Raw genomic sequence first — 18,416 nt, forward strand, 5'->3', positions numbered from 1 at the left:
CTCTAATTCTAATAAAATTCATTTTTTGGTATTGAATTTTGTGTGTTAGTTATTGTTGCTGTTTTGTTTTTTTAAAGACCTGAGCACCTCAATATATTTTCAGAGAAAAGAGTCTGAGCATTCTGCTACGAATCTGCTGGGTCTTGACACTGTAGATGATGGGGTTCATCAAAGGTGGAAAAAGGATGTAGATGTTGCCCATAAGTACATGGACCACAGGGGAGAGATGCTTGCCAAAACGGTGCATCATTGTGAGGCTAATGATAGGGATGTAGAACACGAGAACAGCACAAATGTGGGAGACACAAGTCTGAAATGATTTATGCCGCTCTTCCTGAGAGGCAATTACCAGCACTGACCTAAGAATCAGGAAATATGAGTAAAGGATCAGAATAGCATCCAACAATAGTGTGAAAATGACCAGCATCAGGGCATAGTAGCTATTGAATCTTATGTCTGAGCAAGCTAGGCGGAGAAGATCCTGGTGTAGGCAGAATGAGTGAGAGAGGATGTGGGAATGGCAGTAATGGAAAAATTTCAGGTTGATGATGGGGGGTGTAATAAAGAAGAAACTCCTACCTACTATGGTGAGCCCAATTTTGAAAATCCTGGAATTAGTCAGAATGGAGGAATAACGCAGTGGATTACAAATAGCAACATACCTATCAAAGGCCATCGTAAGGAGAACAGAGGACTCCATGAAGGAAAGACCATGGATAAAATAGGACTGGGCAATGCAGGAATTCAGGCTGATTTCTCGAATGAACCCCCACAGGATCCCCAGCACTGTGTGGAATGTGGACAGCCCCATGCACAGGTCAGTGAGGGCCAGCATGGCCAGGAAGTAGAACATGGGCTGGTGCAGGCTGGGCTCTGTCCGGATCACATGTAGCACCATGCAATTGCCCGAAAGCACCATGGCATAGATGGTCAAAAAGGGAATGGAGATCCAGGGATACTGCTGCTCCAGGCCAGAAAATCCAGTGAGAAGAAAGGAGGAAGAATTCATGATAGGGCTTACCAAACCGGTAATTCTGGAACTGAGATACTTCTTCCGAGCAGAAAGAAAGTAGTTTTCAAAAGAAATCCTCCAATTTCAGATGAGTAAGGTGAAATTTCTAAGTAAATGAAAATACACTTAAGGTTAATTAAGTTTACAAAGTATTAGATGAGTAACTCTCTTCTTTAGCCATGTATTATCTGCTACCTGGAAGAGAATAGTGTTCTCCTGATGTCATTTAAGAGCCATTATTCATCCACTGGCAAGATGCATAGATGTCCTTAGAAGCCACAAGTGAAAGCCAATAGACTAGAGGAAGCTAATTTTCAGAAAAGATATGTTACCTGGAATATTTTCCCAGAGGTTCTGGTAAAAGGTGTACTTGTAAAATTGAGAGCTGAGGTTTTAAAGTAATTATTAGTTTCTTCCCTCTAATTCATTAAGCATTGAAAATAAAGAGTAAGAATTGGCAGGGCAACTGGGTCGTTCAGTCAGTTGAGTGTCCAACTTCAGCTCAGGTCATGATCTTGCCGTTGGCGAGTTCGAGCCCTGTGTTGGCGAGTTCAAGCCCTGTGTTGGGCTCTGTGCTGACAGCTCAGAGCCTGGAGCCTGCTTCAGAGTCTGTGTCTCCCTCTCTCTCTGCCCCTCCCCCACTCATGCTCTGTCTCTCTTTGTCTCAAAAATAAATATAAACGTTAAAAAAAAAATTAAAGAGTAAGATTTAGCTTTTAAGTATCCAAAATCTGTTTAAATAGTCACTGTGTACCCATAGTTTTCCATTTTCTGCTGCTCTCCAAGTATATTTTTCCTCCAAATAGTACTTAGGGAAAGAGGCTCCTGTTTTATTCCACTTCAGATAACATAGCCAAGAAGTACTTTTTGTTCTCCTGTGGTGATAAGTAGAGAGTAATATTTATGCAAGAGGCCTTTGGTGAGTGATTTCCCAGAAGAATTCTCACCCCCTGAGATGTTCAACTTATCTGTGCCCTTGTGATATGGAGACTTAGGTTGAAGAGAGTCTCAGACACCAGCCCACTTAGTCATTTATTGAATCAGTAGGTTAAGTATTCATTTAATATACATTTATTGAACGTATGAGCAGGGTTTTTTTTTTCTCTTCCCGAGAACCTATCATTCTAAAGATTCGAAAGAGGGCCAATGTGAGACAGTTAAGTCCAGAATTTTAAAAAGCCTCATTGCAACAGAATTGACTTGCTTCTTCCTCACATTGAGTTCTGCCCCTGGGAGTCATGATAAAAGGTTTAAGCCTCTTATAATGTAGGCAGATGTTTAAAAGTCCATACTGGCTTTTGTGTTTGATTTAATTGTTCCAACATGTTAAATTAGCCTCAGATTCTGACTTCATCTTGTGACCTATTTCCCATCTTTGTCATACTAGCCCACCAGGCAGCTCCTCAGGCTAACCTTCTTCTGAATGCACCCTGTTTCCCTGTGAGACCTTTTCTAGAATCCTGTCTATTGTTATTGCTTGCCCTGAACCCCTCTCCGCATTAGATAACTTAGCCTGCTATTTTTAATTGTCTCCTTCGTTGAATGATTGGAGTGTTTGCTCTTGGAAGACAAATCTGTTAGCCTCAGCCTCAAGCACTTACCTTCTTTTATTTCTCAAACACCATTTTTCTTCTTTCATGAGATTTCCGTCCAAATATTCTTTCTGCCTAAGATGCTCTTTTCACAGAGATGGTCTTTCCCATCTTCTCCCCAACCTCTCCTCCACTTTTAAAACCAGCCTGTCCCTTTCATCTTCAATTCAACTATTACTTCTCAGGAAGCCCCTTAACTAAGACAGATTTCCCCCGCATATCTATTATTTGGGTAACCATATTTATCTTTATATAACTTATTGAATTTACAATTTGATATTCATTAGCCTACATAAGAGACTAAGGTCTCTACTAAGTTCCCTGAGAGGGGGCATAGTGTTAATTTTTATTCACCATTGTAGCCTGAAATTTACACCTCAAAGTCCTCACCTCTCTTGTGAGCTCATACTCATGGATACAGCTGCCTACTTTGATATCTTCATCTGGATATTTCATCTCAAAACTCAAGTTATAACAAAAAATATTTGGTTTTCCTCATAAAATGCCTTCACCAATCTCAATATTGCTTAAGAAAACTCTCAAGAATCTTTCTCAATTCTTCCCTTTCCTTCCTTTTCCTGGATATCAAATCCTTCATCTATTTCTATAGTTTCCACCCTAAAAAATACCCAGAATGTGTCCACTTCTTACCTATACATTACACACTGTCACTGTAGTGGTAACATCATCAACTGTTCCTTGGCTATTGTAATTGGCTAATTTACCAGCTAGATTTATTGTTTTTGCACTTGCCCCTTAAAGTTGTATTTTCCCCAAAGAAACCAGATTGCTCTTCTGCAAACATCTACTGGATCACATGAGCTTATGTTAAACAAAACAAAACAAAGCAAAACAAAACAAATGCCACTGATGGATTTTCATTGCTCTTAAAATAAAAAATAATTTATTTCTCATAGTCAGAAAACTTTAAATGATCTGACCCTCACACACCTCTCCATCTACATCATAGACCACTGTTATTTTAGCTCCCTAATATCCAGGAATCTTTAATTCCTCAGAACAAATTAAGAGTATTCCTGCCTCAGAGTCTTTGTTCTTAATCTTCTCTCTGCTTAGAATGATCTGTTTCAAGTATTTGCATAAAACCTCTTTTCTTCATTCAGGATTCTTCCGCTCCAGATGACATAGCCAACAATTACTTTTTCTTCTTTGGTAAAGTTCATTGTGGCTTCCTCAGAGGGATTTTTGTAACCCACCAACATTTCTTCTTTCTCTCAAATAAGTTACTCTTGGCACAATACCCTGCTTTGTGTTTATACCACTTATCATATGCTGATTTTCCATTAGATCTATTGGAAGTTCTGGAAGACCAGGAGCCATGTCTGGTTTATGCTCACTGAAATGCAAAATAAGGTTTAGCACCAAGTGGGCATTTAGCAAATAATTATTGAATTATTTGAATTAATGTATGAGTTAAGAGCTGCACAATTACAAAGGTATAAAAACAAGTTAGGGTTGCCTGGGTGGATCAGTCAGCTAAGCATCTAATTCTTGATTTCAACTCAGGTCATGATCTCACAGTTTATGGGTTCAAGCTACATAGCCTGCTTGGGATTCTCTCTCTCTCCCTCTCTCTCTATCCCTCCCTTGCTTGCATGCCTTCTCTCAAATAAATAAACAACAACATCAAAAAAAAAGAAAAACAAGATAAATTCAAATACATTGTAAAAAATATTGTGAAATCTAAACACTCATATCTTGAATTACACATCTGGCCCTTGCTGGTCATGTGCTACAAAACATGTGTCATCCTATGTAAGTTTTATATGATATGTAAAACAGATACAGCCCTAGGCATTCCTGCTGACCCTGAACACAATACCCAGAACCCAAATATGATTGTTATCGTTCACAATCTGACCCAGACATGGAAGCTCGGCCATGGGATTGGTGACAAAAATTGAAACATTCTGTGAGTATAGGCATACATTAAAAGCCATACTCTCATTCAGGCTTCTTCAGACTAGCCACGAAGGTTAATGGTGCTGCCTCAATGTTGGAGAATTTTTTTAAATTCTATTTTGAGATAGGGTGGAAATTAGGAGAAGATAGGGCTGATGAGATGAATAAATGAAGATTTCAAGAAGAAAGTGGTTAGATATGTCAGATGCACTGTATGCTCCATCTGTATCAACAAGGGAAAAAAGAATATCATTTCCCCAAACATCATGCTATGCTATGGTCCCTCAAAGTCAGTGTGTGTAATATTTCTTTCTGAATTTCTAGCAACCAGAACAATGCCAGGCACAAAATAAATAATTAGTGAGGACAAGCAGCAGTGAAGTTGAGTCGAAGGCAGTGGTAGGAGATTATGGGGCTGGCTCTGTACGCTTTGTCTGGAATGTTGATTTGGAAACCCTATCTGTGATCAAATTAAACAGACCGTTCTTTCAGAAGAGTCTTTTCTTACATCCTCCAATTCAAACTTACCTACATGTTCAGTCACCTCTGCATTTCTTTTATTATTTTTTCTGTTCTTTGGAAATGATCCTCTATTTGATTACTTGCTGCCTTTTTTTCAGATTAGGAAGGGTAATGACCAACAGTCCTTATTTACCCTAAAGGAATAAAGGAAGATTGTTGGATCTAAAAGTCAGAGCCTTTTCAGTAAATTGAATAAAAAACATCTGTTTGCCAGGATAGTCCGGGTTTCTGCTTGTTTACTCATAAGATTATTTAATGACACTCATACACAACCTGCTTTGGACAATAAATTAAATGGTCTCATTCTTTGAGTAATCCCTCTAATGGTCCCATTTGGACACCAGCAGGGGATAGAAACAGCCCATTGAATTTTACCCTCTTCAGGGATGCATAAAGCAAGTTTGCTTTAGAACTGGGTAAGTGTAAGTGAGGCCAAGCCCTTCGGAGTCTTGGCATGGCTGAAGAAATAAGCACTTTCTATAACACTGATCCAAAAAACTGGGCGTTCAGGAGTTCTCAGTATGTTAGCGTTGGAGGTGACTTATTTACCACAAACCCACAATAGGCTTAAAATCCCAGTTTACAGGGATGGTTACTATTATTCATTTTGTGAATATTCTCTTTATTATGTATTATTTATTTATCTATTCTTATTATATATTTCTTACTAATTGTATTATATAAGATGTCTATAAATAATAATCTCATTATAGTTAAAATATTGAAAAATGATTATCCATAATTTAGAACCATGATAAAAATTTAACTGTGGTCATTCTGGTGTTTGAGAAGTTTCTGTCAGGATTCTTATAGTTTGATTGTACTATGATTCAAATGATCTGTATCAAGGAATTTTTCTGTTTTAATGCTTCTTCTATATTTAAGACAATGTAAGAAAACTGAAATAAAAACCAGACATAATAAGATGTCAAACACTGAACGAAAGACAAAAAACAAGCGGAAGTGGTTGTAAGTGGCAACTAAATCTATCTTTAATCATACTAAAATAAGCAATTATTTTTTTTTTGCGGGGGGAGAGTGTGTGCACAAGTGGGAGAGAGGGGCTGAGGGAGAGAGACAGAGAAAGACACACACACAGAGAGAGAGAGAGAGAGAGAGATTCTTAAGTAGGCTCCATTCTCAGCACCAAGCCTAATGAGGGACTCAATCTCAAAACACTGGGATTATGACCTGAGTTGAAATCAAGAGTCAGATACTCAACCCACTGAGCAACCGAGCCCCAGCAGTTAAATTTTTTAGTATAAGCACTGCAAGTGTTACAAATGTTTTTTTTTTAATTTTTTTTTAATTTACATCCAAGTTAGTTAGCATATAGCGCAACAATGATTTCAGGAGTAGATTCCTCAATGCCCCTTACCCATTTAGCCCATCCCCCGCTGCCACAAACCCTCCAGTAACCCTCTGTTTGTTCTCCATATTTAAGAGTCTCTTATGTTTTGTCCACCTCCCTGTTTTTATATTATTTTTGTTTCCCTTCCCTTATGTTCATCTAGTTGGTCTCTTAAAGTTCTCATATGAGTGAAGTCATATGATGTTTGTCTTTCGCTGTCTAATTTCACTTAGCATAATACCCTCCAGTTCTATCCATGTAGTTGCCAATGGCAAGATTTCATTCTTTTGGATTGCCGAGTAATACTCCATTTTATATATATATATATATATATATATTGGGGCTCTTTCCATACTTTGGCTATTGTTGATAGTGCTACTATAAACATGGGGGTGCATGTGTCCCTTCGAAACAGCCCACCTATATTCCTTGGATAAATACCTAGTAGTGCAATTTCTGGGTCATAAGGTAGTCCTATTTTTAATTTTTTGAGGAACCTCGATACTGTTTTCCAGAGTGGCTACACCAGCTTGCATTGCCACCAACAATGCAAAAGAGATCCTCTTTCTCCAATCCTCACCAAAGTCTGTTGTTGCCTGAGTTGTTGATGTTAACGATTCTGACAGACGTAAGGAGGTATCTCATAGTGGTTTTGATTTGTATTTCCCTGATGATGAGTGATGTTGAGCATTTTTTCATGCGTCAGTTGGCCATCTGGATGTCTTCTTTGGAGAAGTGTCTATTCATGTCTTTTGCCCATTTCTTCGCTGGATTCTTTGTTTTGTGGGTGTTGAGTTTGATAAGTTCTTTATAGATTTTGGATACTAACCATTTATCTGATATGTCATTTGCAAATATCTTCTCCCATTCTGTCAGTTGCCTTTTAGTTTTGCTGATCGTTTCCATTGCTGTGCAGAAGCTTTTTATTTTGATGAGGTCCCAGTAGTTCATTTTGGCATTTGTTTCCCTTGCCTCCAGAGACGTGTTGAGTACGAAGTTGCTGCAGCCAAGATCAAAGATGTTTTTGACTGGTTTCTCCTGGAGGATTTTGATGGCTTCCTGTATTACATGTAGGTCTTTCATCCTTTTGAGTTTATTTTTGTGAATGGTGTAAGAAAGTAGTCCAGGTTCAGTCTTCCTCATGTTGCTATCCAGTTTTCCCAGCACCACTTGCTGGAGAGACTGTCTTTATTCTACTGGATATTCTTTCCTGCTTTGTCAAAGATTAGTTTGCCATACGTTTGTGGATCCATTACTGGGTTCTGTATTCTGCTCCACTGATCTGAGTGTCTGTTCTTATGCCAGTACCATACTGTCTTGATGATTACAGTTTTGTAGTATAGCTTGAAGTCTGGGATTGTGATGCCTCCTGCTATGGTTTTCTTTTTCAAGATCACTTTGGCTATTCAGGGTCTTTGCTGTTTCCATACAAACTTTAGGATTATTTGTTCTAGCTCTGTGAAGAATGCTGGTGGTACTTTGATAGGGATTGCATTGAATATGTAGATTGCTTTGGGTACTATCAACATTTTAACAATATTTGTTCTTCCTATCCAGGAGCATGGAATCTTTTTCCATTTTTTGGTGTCTTCTTCAATTTCTTTCATAAGCTTTCTATAGTTTTCAGTGTATAGATTTTTCACCTCTCTGGTTAGATTTATTCCTAGGTATTTTATGGTTTTTGGTGCAATTTTGAATGGGATTGATTCCTTGATTTCTCCTTTTGTTGCTTCATTTTTGGTGAATAGGAATGCAACCGATTTCTGTGCCTTGATTTTATATCCTGCAATTTTGCTGAATTCATGAATCAGTTCTAGCAGTTTTTTGGTGGAATCCTGTGGGTTTTCCATATAGAATATCATGTCTATGAAGAGTGAAAGTTTGACCTCCTCCTGGCTGATTTGGATGTCTTTTATTTCTTTGTGCTGTCCAGTTGCAGAGGCTAAGACTTCAATACAATGTTGAATAACAGTGGCAAGAGTGGACATCCCTGTCTTGTTCCTGACCTTAGAGGGAAAGCTCTCAGTTTTTCCCCATTGAGGATGATATTAGCTTTGGGTCGTTCATATATGGCTTCTATGATCTCGAGGTATGATCCTTCTATCCCTACTTTCTTTTTTTTTCCCTTTTTTAAAAATGAATTTTATTGTCAAATTCGTTTCCATATAACACCCAGGGCTCATCCCAACAGGTGCGCTCCTCAATGCCCATCACCCACTTTCCCCTCCCTCCCAACCCCCATCATCCCTCAGTTTATTCTCAGTTTTTAAGAGTATCTTATGATTTGGCTCCCTCCCTCTCTTTTTTTTTTCCTTCCCCCCCCCCCCCATGGTCTTCTGCTAAGTTTCTTAGGATCCACATAAGAGTGAAAACATATGGTATCTGTCTTTCTCTGTATGACTTATTTCACTTAACATAACACTCTCCCGTTCCATCCATGTTACTACAAAAGGCCATATTTCATTCTTCTCATTGCCATGTAGTATTCCATTGTGTATATAAACCACAATTTCTTTATCCATTCATCAGTTGGTGGACATTTAGTCTCCTTCCATAATTTGGTTATTGTTGAAAGTGCTGCTATAAACATTGGGGTACAAGGGCCCCTATCCCTCAGGACTCCTGTATCCCTTGGGTAAATTTCTAGTAGTGCTATTACTGGGTCCTAGGGCAGATCTATTTTTAATTTTTTGAGGAACCTCCACACTGTTTTCCAGAGTGGCTGCACCAGTTTGCATTCCTATCAACAGGGTAAGAGGGTTCCCATTTCTTCACATCCACTCCACACCTATAGTCTCCTGTTTTATTCATTTTAGCCACTCTGACTGGTGTGAGGTTTTATCTCAGTGTGGTTTTGATTTGTATTTCCCTGATGAGGAGTGACATTGAGCATCTTTTCATGTGCCTTTGGCCATGTGGATGTCTTCTTTAGAGAAGTGCCTATTCATGTTTTCTGCCCATTTCTTCATTGGATTATTTGTGTAGTTTTGTGAGTTCTTCATAGATTTTGGATACTAGCCCTTTGTCTGATATGTCATTTGCAAATATCTTTTCCCATTCTGTTGGCTGCCTTTTAGTTCTGTTGTTTCCTTTGCAGTGCAGAAGCTGTTTATCTTCATGAGGTCCCAAGAGCTCATTTTTGCTTTTAATTCCCTTGCTTTTGGAGATGTGTCAAGTAAGAAATTGCTGCAGCTGAGGTCAGAGAGGTTTGTTTTCCTGCTTTCTCCTCTAGGGTTTTGATGGTTTCCTGTCTTACATTCAGGTCCTTTATCCATTTTGAGTTTATTTTTGTGAGTGGTGTTAGAAAGTGGTCTAGTTTCATTCTTCTGCATGTTGCTGTCCAGTTCTCCCAGCACCATTTGTTAAAGAGACTGTCTTTTTCTGTTGGATATTCTTTCCTGCTTTGTCAAAGATTAGTTGGTCATACTTTTGAGGGTCCAATTCTGGAGTCTCTATTCTATTCCATTGGTCTATGTGCCTGTTTTTGTGCCAATACCATGCTGTCTTGATGATTACAGCTTTGTAGTAAAGGCTAAAGTATGGGATTGTGATGTCTCCTGCTTTGGTCTTCTTCAATATTACTTTGGCTATTCAGGGTCTTTTGTGGTTCCATACAAATCTTAGGATTGTTTGTTCTAGCTTTGAGAAGAATGTTGGTGCAATTTTGATTGGGATTGCATTGAATGTGTAGATAGCTTTGGGTAGTATTGACATTTTAACAATATTTATTCTTCCAAAGCATAAGCACGGAATGTTCTTCCATTTCTTTGTATGTTCTTCAATTTCCTTCATAAGCTTTCTATAATTTTCAGCATACAGATCTTTTACATCTTTGGTTAGGTTTATTCCTAGGTATTTTATGCTTCTTGGTGCAATTGTGAATGGGATCAGTTTCTTTATTTGTCTTACTGTTGCTTCATTATTATTGTATAAGAATGCAACTGATTTCCGTACATTGATTTTGTATCCTGCAACTTTGCTGAATTCATGTATCAGTTCTAGCAGACTTTTGGTGGAGTCTATTGGGTTTTCCATGTGTATAATATCATGTCACCTGCAAAAAGTGAAAGCTTGACTTCATCTTTGCCAGTTTTGATGCTTTGATTTTGTTTTATTGTCTGATTGCTGATGCTAGCACTTCCAACACTGTGTTAAACAACAGTGGTGAGACTGGACATCCCTGTCATGTTCCTGATCTCAGGGGGAAAGCTCTCAGTTTTTCCACATTGAGGATGATATTAACTGTGGGCTTTTCATAAATGGCTTCTATGATGTTTAAGTATGTTCCTTCTATCCCGACTTTCTCAAGGGTTTTTATTAAAAAAGGATGCTGAATTTTGTCAAAGGCCTTTTCTGCATCGATTGAGAGGATCATATGGTTCTTATCTTTTCTTTTATTAATGTGATGTATCACATTGATTGATTTGCGAATGCTGAACCAGCCCTGCATCCCAGGAATGAATCCCGCTTGATCATGGTGAATAATTCTTTTTATATGCTGTTGAATTCGATTTGCTAGTATCTTGTTGAGAATTTTTGCATCCATGTTCATCAGGGATATTGGCCTGTAGTTCTCTTTTTTAACTGGGTCTGTCTGGTTTAGGAATCTAAGTAATGCTGGCTTCATAGAATGAGACTGGAAGTTTTCCTTCCCTTTCTATTTTTTGGAGCAGCTTCAGAAGGATAGGTATTATCTCTGCTTTAAATGTCTGGTAGAATTCCCCAGGGAAGCCGTCTGGTCCAGGACTCTTATTTGTTGGGAAGTTTTTGATAACTGATTCAATTTCTTTGCTGGTTATGGGTCTGTTCAAGTTTTCTATTTCATCCTGTTTGAGTTTTGGAAGTGTGTGGGTACTTAGGAATTTGTCCATTTCTTCCAGGTTGTCCAGTTAGTTGGCATATAATTTTTCATAGCATTCCCTGATAATTGCTTTTATTTCTGAGGGATTGGTTGTAATAATTCCATTTTCATTCATGATTTTATCTATTTGGGTCATCTCCATTTTCTCTTTTAGAAGCCTGGCTAGAGATTTATCAATTTTGTTTATTTTTTTCAAAAAACCAACTCTGGTGTCACTTATCTGCTCTACAGTCTTTTTTAGATACTATATTGTTTATTTCTGCTCTGATCTTTATTATTTCTCTTCTTCTGCTGGGTTTGGGGTGTCTTTGCTGTTCTGCTTCTAGTTCCTTATGTGTGCTGTTAGATTTTGTATTTGGGATTTTTCTTGTTTGTTGAGATAGGCCTGGATTGCAATGTATTTTCCTCTCAGAAGTACCTTTGCTGCATCCCAAAGCGTTTGGATTGTTGTATTTTCATCTTCATTTGTTTCCACATATTTTTAAATTTCTTCTCTAATTGCCTGGTTGACCCATTCATTCTTTGGTAGGGTGTTCTTTAACTCCATGCTTTTGGAGGTTTTCTAGACTTCTTCCTGTTGTTGATTTCAAGTTTCATAGCACTGTGGTCTGAAAGTGTGCATGGTATGATCTCAATTTTTGTATACTTATTAAGGGCTGTTTTGTGACCCAGTATGTGATCTATCTTGGAGAATGTTCCATGTGCATTCGAGAAGAAAGTATATTCTGGTGCCCTAGGATGCAAAGTTTTGTATATACAGCTGTCAAGTCCATCTGATCCAATGTATCATTCAGGGCCTTTTTTTCTTTATTGATCCTGTGTCTAGATGACCTATGCATTGTTGTTAGTGGGGTATTAAAGTCCCCTACAATTACCACATTCTTATCAATAAGGTTGCTTATGTTTGTGATTAATTGTTTTACATATTTGTGGGCTGCTGATATCAGTGCATAGATATTTATAATTGTTACCTCTTCCTGATGGATAGACCCTGTAATTATTATATAATGCCCTTCTTCATCTCTTGTTACAGGCTTTAATTTAAAGTCTATTTTGTCTGATCTAAGTATGGCTATTCCAGTTTTCCTTTGACTTCCAGTAGCATGATAGATAGTTTTCCATCCCCTCACTTTCAATCTGAAGGTGTCCTCAGGTCTAAAATGAGTCTCCTGTAGACAGCAAATAGATGGGTCTTGTTTTTTTTATCCATTCTGATACCCTATGTCTTTTGGTTGGAGGATTTAGTCCATTTACATTCAGTGTTACTACTGAAAGATGTGGGTTTAGAGTCATTGTGATGTCTGTAGGTTTCATGCTTGTAGTGATGTCTCTGGTACTTTGCAGTCCTTGAACATTTCACTCACAGAATCCCCCTTAGGATCTCTTTTCAGATGGTTTATTGGTGATGAATCCCTTCAGTTTTTGTTTGTTTGGGAAAACCTTTATCTCTCCTATTCTGAATGACAGACTTGCTTGATAAAGGATTCTCAGCTGCATATTTTTTCTGTTCAGCACATTGAAGATTTCCTGCCATTCCTTTCTGGCATGCCAAGTTTCAGTAGATAAGTCTGCCACTACTCTTATATGTCTACCTTTGTAAGTTAGAGCCTGTTTATCCCTAGCTGCTTTCAGAATTTTCTCTTTATCCGTGTATTTTGCCAGTTTCACTATATGTCGTGCAGAAGATCGATTCAAGTTACGTGTGAAGGGAGTTCTCTGTGCCTCTTGGATTTCAATGCTTTTTCCCTTCCACAGATCAGGGAAGTTCTCAGGTATGATTTGTTCAAGTACACCTTCAGCCCCTTTCTCTCTCTCTCCTTCCTCTGGAATTCCTATGATATGGATATTGTTCTGTGTGATTGCACCACTTAGTTCTCTAATTCTCCCCTCATACTCCTGGATTGTTTTATCTCTCTTTTTCTCAGCTTCCTCTTTTTCCATAATTTTACCTTCTAATTCACCTATTCTCTCCTCTGCTTCTTCAATCTTTGCTCTAACTGCCTCAAGTTTATTTTATACCTCATTTATAGCATTTTTTAGCTCCTCATGACTATTTCTTAGTCCCTTGATCTCTGGAGCAATAGATTCTCTGCTGTCCTCTATGCTTTTTTCAAGCCCAGTGATTAATTTTATGACTACTATTCTAAATTCTTGTTCTATTATATTGCTTAAATCGTTTTTGATCAATTCGTTAGCTGTCACTACTTCCTGGAGTTTCTTTTGAGGAGAATTCTTCCATTTTGTTATTTTGGGTAGTCCCTGCAGTGGCGTGGAACTGCAGGGCACTTCCCCTGTGCTGTCCTGAGTAACTTGTGTTGGTGGGGGGCCGCAGTCAGACCTGATGTCTGCCCCCAGCCCACTGCTGGGGCCACAGTCAGACTGGTGTGTACCTTATCTTCCCCTCTCCCAGGGGCAGGACTCACTGTGGAGTGGTGTGGCCCTGTCTGGGCTACTTGCACACTGCCAGGCATGCGGTGCTGCTTCCATGGGATCTGGCCTAGGGCGTATTAGCCGGGTTGGATCCTTAAGGTGCACAGGGGTGGGAGAGGTAGGCTTAGCTCGCTTTGCCATCAGTGATTCCCTGCAGGAAGGGACCTGCAGCACCGGAGGGAGGCAGGTCCAGAGGAGGGATGGATCCACAGAAGCACAGCATTAGGTGCTTGCACGGTGCAAGCAAGTTCAGTGATGGGAACTGGCTCCCTTTGGAATTTCGGCTGGGGGATGGGAGAGGGAGATGATGCTTGCCAGTGCCTTTGTTCCACCGCTGAGCTGAGCTCTGTCTTCCGGGGCTCAACAACCCTCTCTCCCATTGTTCTCTCGCCCTCTCCACTCTCCGAGAGCAGAGCTGTTGACTTCTAACATTCCAGATGTTAAGTCCCCCTGGCTGTCAGAACCCATGGAGTCTGGCCCCTCCGCTTTTGCAAGCCAGACTTCAGGGGCTCTGCCTTGCCAGGCGGGCTGCCCTTCCACCGCCCCAGCTCCCTCCCACCAGTCCGTGTAGCATGCACTGCGTCTCCTTCCTTGCTACCCTCTTCCATGGACCTCTTGTCTACTCTTGGCTCTGGAGAGTCTGTTCTGCTAGTCTTCTGCCAGTTTTCTGGGTTATTTATGCAGATGTGGGTGGAATCTAAGTGATCAGCAGGATGAGGTGAGCCCAGCGTCCTCCTATGCCGCCATCTTCCCAGGTCTCCTATCCTTACTTTCTTGAGGGTTTTTATCAAGAAAGGATGCTGTATTTTGTCAAATGCTTTCTCTGCATCTATTGAGAGGATCATATGGTTCTTGTCCTTTCTTTTATTGATGTGATGAATCACGTTAATTGTTTTGCAGATATTGAACCAGCCCTGCATCCCAGGTATAAATCCCACTTGGTCGTGGTGAATAATTGTTTAATGTATTGTTGCATCCAGTTGGCTAATATCTTGTTGAGGATTTTTGCATCCATGTTCATCAGGGAAAATGGTCTATAGTTCTCCTTTTCAGTGGGGTCTCTGTCTGGTTTTGGAATCAAGGTAATGCTGGCCTCAGAGAAAGTTTGGAAGTTTTCCTTCCATTTCTATTTTTTGGAACAGCTTCAAGAGAATAGGTGTTAACTCTTCCTTAAATGTTTGGTAGAATTCCCCTGGAAAGCCATCTGGCCCTGGACTCTTGTTTTTTGGGAAATTTTTGATTACTAATTTGATTTCTTTACTGGTTATGGGTCTGTTCAAATTTTCTATTTCTTCCTGTTCCAGTTTTCATAGTGTATACATTTCTAGGGAAAAAAAATTGAATAAATGATGCTAGATCCTAAGTGTGTTTGGGTCTGCGTGTTGAAAGTGGTTTGTTCGATTAGAGAAAAAAAAGGGGAAAAAAATCATTTGAAAATTTGAAAAAATGAATACACTAAAGTAGACTAAAATGAAATGATAGAAGTAAAATAAAATTTGAAAAAATTTACAAAAAAGTAAAAAATATAGTAGAAAAAAATTCTAGAAAAATATGTTTAATTAAAATTGAAAATAAAAATGAAGTTTTCCTCTTTCTGTATTCAAGAAAAATAAAAGAAACAGAAGAGAGAAAAAAATAAATAAAAATTAAAATTAAGAAAAGAAAGAAAATTGAATAGATGGACCAGATAACAACTGAAATATGACTGAAATTGCTTCATTTTCCCCTAGAAGTCAAACTATGAAGAGCTTTATAGTCCATAAACTAAGCAGGCGGTGAGACTTGTGTTCTTGAAGAGCAAGGTTGGCCCAGTTGGCTGGGGCTTAGTGTAATGCTTCTGTTCTCCACTAGATGGTGCTGCTAGCCTACTGGGATGCATTGCTTTGGCGCTGGTAGGTGCTTAGTAGCATGTGCTGGAGCAGTGAAAATGGCGTCACCCAGCTACCCAGTCTCTAGTATTGGAACTCTATTCTCCCCAATCAGCAATTGTGTACCTGTCCTTCATCTTCAGCTTCCGTCCACTCCCTGCTTCCACATTGTCTGTGACCAAGCCCCAGGCAGCACCTCCCTCCATAGTTTTGTCTCAGATGCCACTACCTTCCCCGTCCCCCCACTTCTGAGGCACTGCAGCCTTGACCCATTCTTCCCCTTTGCAGAGGGTCTCACCGAGCAATGGCCAGGTGCCAGCCACACCCAGGAGCGCTTGCAGGACCGTGCTGCTGCTGATACCCAGATACTGCGGCCACGTGCCAGTGCGCCCCAGAAAAAGTTCAGGAGACAGTGTAGCAGCAGCGTTTCACGGATTATGGAAAATCACAACACACATCTGACACCAGGCTTCACCCCCAATGACCTTGTTCCAGCACCAGCGAATGTGGCCATTCTCTGGGGTCTGCTGGGCCCAGGTGGCCTCACAGCCTCTATCAAATGTCCTTCCAGCAGTGGAACCGCTTCTCCCCATGTGGCCCGAGAACCTCTCACACGCTACTCTGTTCCTGGGGATCCAGCCTTCCTACCAGAGCACCTCCAGGTATTGAGTTTCAGACTCTGCGTACCCCCTGTATACAGTCTTAATGGAATTTAAACCCTCTCCTTTCTCCTTTCTCCCTTCTCCCTTTTTAGCTCAGTCCCTGCAGCTGTTTCCCGTTTTCCACTTTTTCTTCAGCTGCCTTTGGGGAGGGGTGCTTTTCCTGTATTCTATCCCCCCCCCCCCGCAGCTGTCTCCATCCTCTCTCCTCATGCAAAAGTGGCTCCCTGCGAGCCGCTGCTTCTCTTTCCTCAAATTCGTCTCTCCACACCATGTACCTGCTGAATTCTGTGGTTCAGGTTATACAGATTGTTGTGTTAATCCTCAGACCCGTTTTCTAGGTGGGAAGGATGGTTTAGTGTTGGTCTGGCTGTATTTCATGGACGTGAGACACACAAAAAACTTCCATGCTGTTCCACCATCTTGGCTCCTCCCAAGTGTTCCACATATTTTAAATTGTCCCCTGAAGTTTACAGAATAGGCCAAGACTATCTTATTCATCCCCCATGTTTTCAAGATAAAAAAACTTGCAGGGTCTTTCTAGGAAATTGAGTACCAGAATACACACTGCTAGACTCCTGCTGTTGTCCAAGTCATTTCTACGACTTTAGTGTAGGCACCAACAATCACCATTTTCATTACTTCTCTTGTTCTGTAATCCTCACACAGTGGAGAAGAATAGCTTGGCCAGCAATAAAAAAATGTATTGTCATATTAAATCAGTAAGGTCTTCAGAAAGACCTAGAAAACTGGAAAAATTTAATAATGAAATTTTGAATTCACATACTGGCATTAATTTCCAGTTCCACCCTCCTTTACAGGAAGAGGATATAAGAAGAAATAAATTAGTTCCTTTGTTCCTGTTTCATCCCCAACAGAGAGAGCACTACTTTGCTGAGAGTGGAACCTAGGCCCAGATAACTGGTTATTGTGTCTCCAGAGCATGGGAGAGACAGATACCATAGACAAGACTGAACTGGGGGATTCTCAGATGACTGTTCAAACTCCTTCACTATCAGTGGGAACCCAAACTCCCAAGGGCAAAAAGGGCTTCCAGGGCACCCCTAGATAACATGCCTTGCCTGCTAGCCCTACTACTGCCACAGAGATGAGGCTCTTAGCTGCAATACCTTGTGCAGAGAGTAATGCTGGCCATATCTTAGGATGGTAAGCTTGTGGAGGGGCAAAAGTTAACTCACCCAGTGAAACTCTAACCTTAGCCAGATGAGGGAAGGGTGAGAATATAGCCACAATATCTCAGGGAAGGGAGTTACTCAAAGCAATTTACCAGGATGTTATTGCTAGGATGTGTTGTTTCTGGGGAAAAAAAGATGGTGGGTAGACTTCCCTCTAGGGCTTATGTGAAACCATGGGTGACTAACATGGCCTTTGCTTACCCTATCCAAGATTCTTCTGCTCTGATGATGCAGTGCTGGGAGACTGCTCTTGTTGTGGCCTTTGATAATGTTTTTTTGCATTATGTGAGAATAGATCACTTTTTATTTATGGGAACCAAATTTCAGTGCTTCTCAGCCATTGTTATATTGTGACATTACAGAAAATGTCAAATTTTAATTGCTTAAGTTCCTACAATTCCTAGATCCTTGAATTTCTGAACGCTTCAAAGATGATAAAGACTCATTACCTGAGATGCTACTGTCTCAGGTTCTATAGACTTACAAATCAGATATGAGCCAGGCCATGTCTTTCAGAATAGAAAGAGCAACTATTTGGAAGGTGCTATTGTCCTCAAATGGGACAAAATGCCCAGGAAAAGCACTGGTACCATAGAAGTGGTTCATTCATTTAATCCTTCATAGACTTTATAATTTTTGTCTTTCTTTTTAGCTTTTTTTGGGGAGTGGGAGTTTGTTTTATTTCATTTTGTTTTTGAAAATACACTGTATACAGGCACTGAGGTCCAGGTTCTATGGTTAAAAAAAAAACCACAAAGACCATAATCACAGAGTTTGTAGGTTAGTGAGTAATAGAGTTTGGCATGATACCTACTGTACCACTTTTAATGCATCTCTATGGAAATATAAACGAAGGTCACAGTTAAAGACTTTCAGAAGGAGAAAAGGTCAGAAAAAAATATATTGTAGGAAGTAACACCCAACACTGGAAATACCTTATATATCAGTAAAAATAGTGGCAGTGACGATCCAGGAAGGGATGGTAGCATGTGTAAATGTCTA

At 39.9% G+C, this 18,416-nt stretch overlaps 1 protein-coding gene across 1 annotated transcript; it reads right to left on the reverse strand.

Annotated features, from left to right (window-relative positions):
• Nucleotides 1–88: 88 nt before the first annotated feature.
• On the reverse strand, nucleotides 89–3,945 carry LOC122201228 (olfactory receptor 51V1). The gene is made up of 2 exons (XM_042907144.1): nucleotides 3,853–3,945; nucleotides 89–1,051 (listed from the first exon to the last, which is right to left on the reverse strand). The coding sequence occupies exons 1-2, from the start codon at nucleotides 3,943–3,945 to the stop codon at nucleotides 89–91; spliced, it is 1,056 nt and encodes a 351-aa protein (XP_042763078.1).
• Nucleotides 3,946–18,416: the final 14,471 nt, after the last annotated feature.

The sequence above is a fragment of the Panthera leo genome, chromosome D1 (assembly GCF_018350215.1).
Source record: "Panthera leo isolate Ple1 chromosome D1, P.leo_Ple1_pat1.1, whole genome shotgun sequence".
NCBI classification, from domain to species: domain Eukaryota; kingdom Metazoa; phylum Chordata; class Mammalia; order Carnivora; family Felidae; genus Panthera; species Panthera leo.

Bases quoted from the DNA above. Each gene is read 5' to 3' on its own strand.
- LOC122201228 (XM_042907144.1), bottom strand. From the start codon at position 3,945: ATGGCTCCTGGTCTTCCAGAACTTCCAATAGATCTAATGGAAAATCAG. The intron at 1,052-3,852 runs GTAACTTATTTG...TCTGCTCGGAAG, and splicing joins AGCAGGGTATTGTGCCAAGA to AAGTATCTCAGTTCCAGAAT.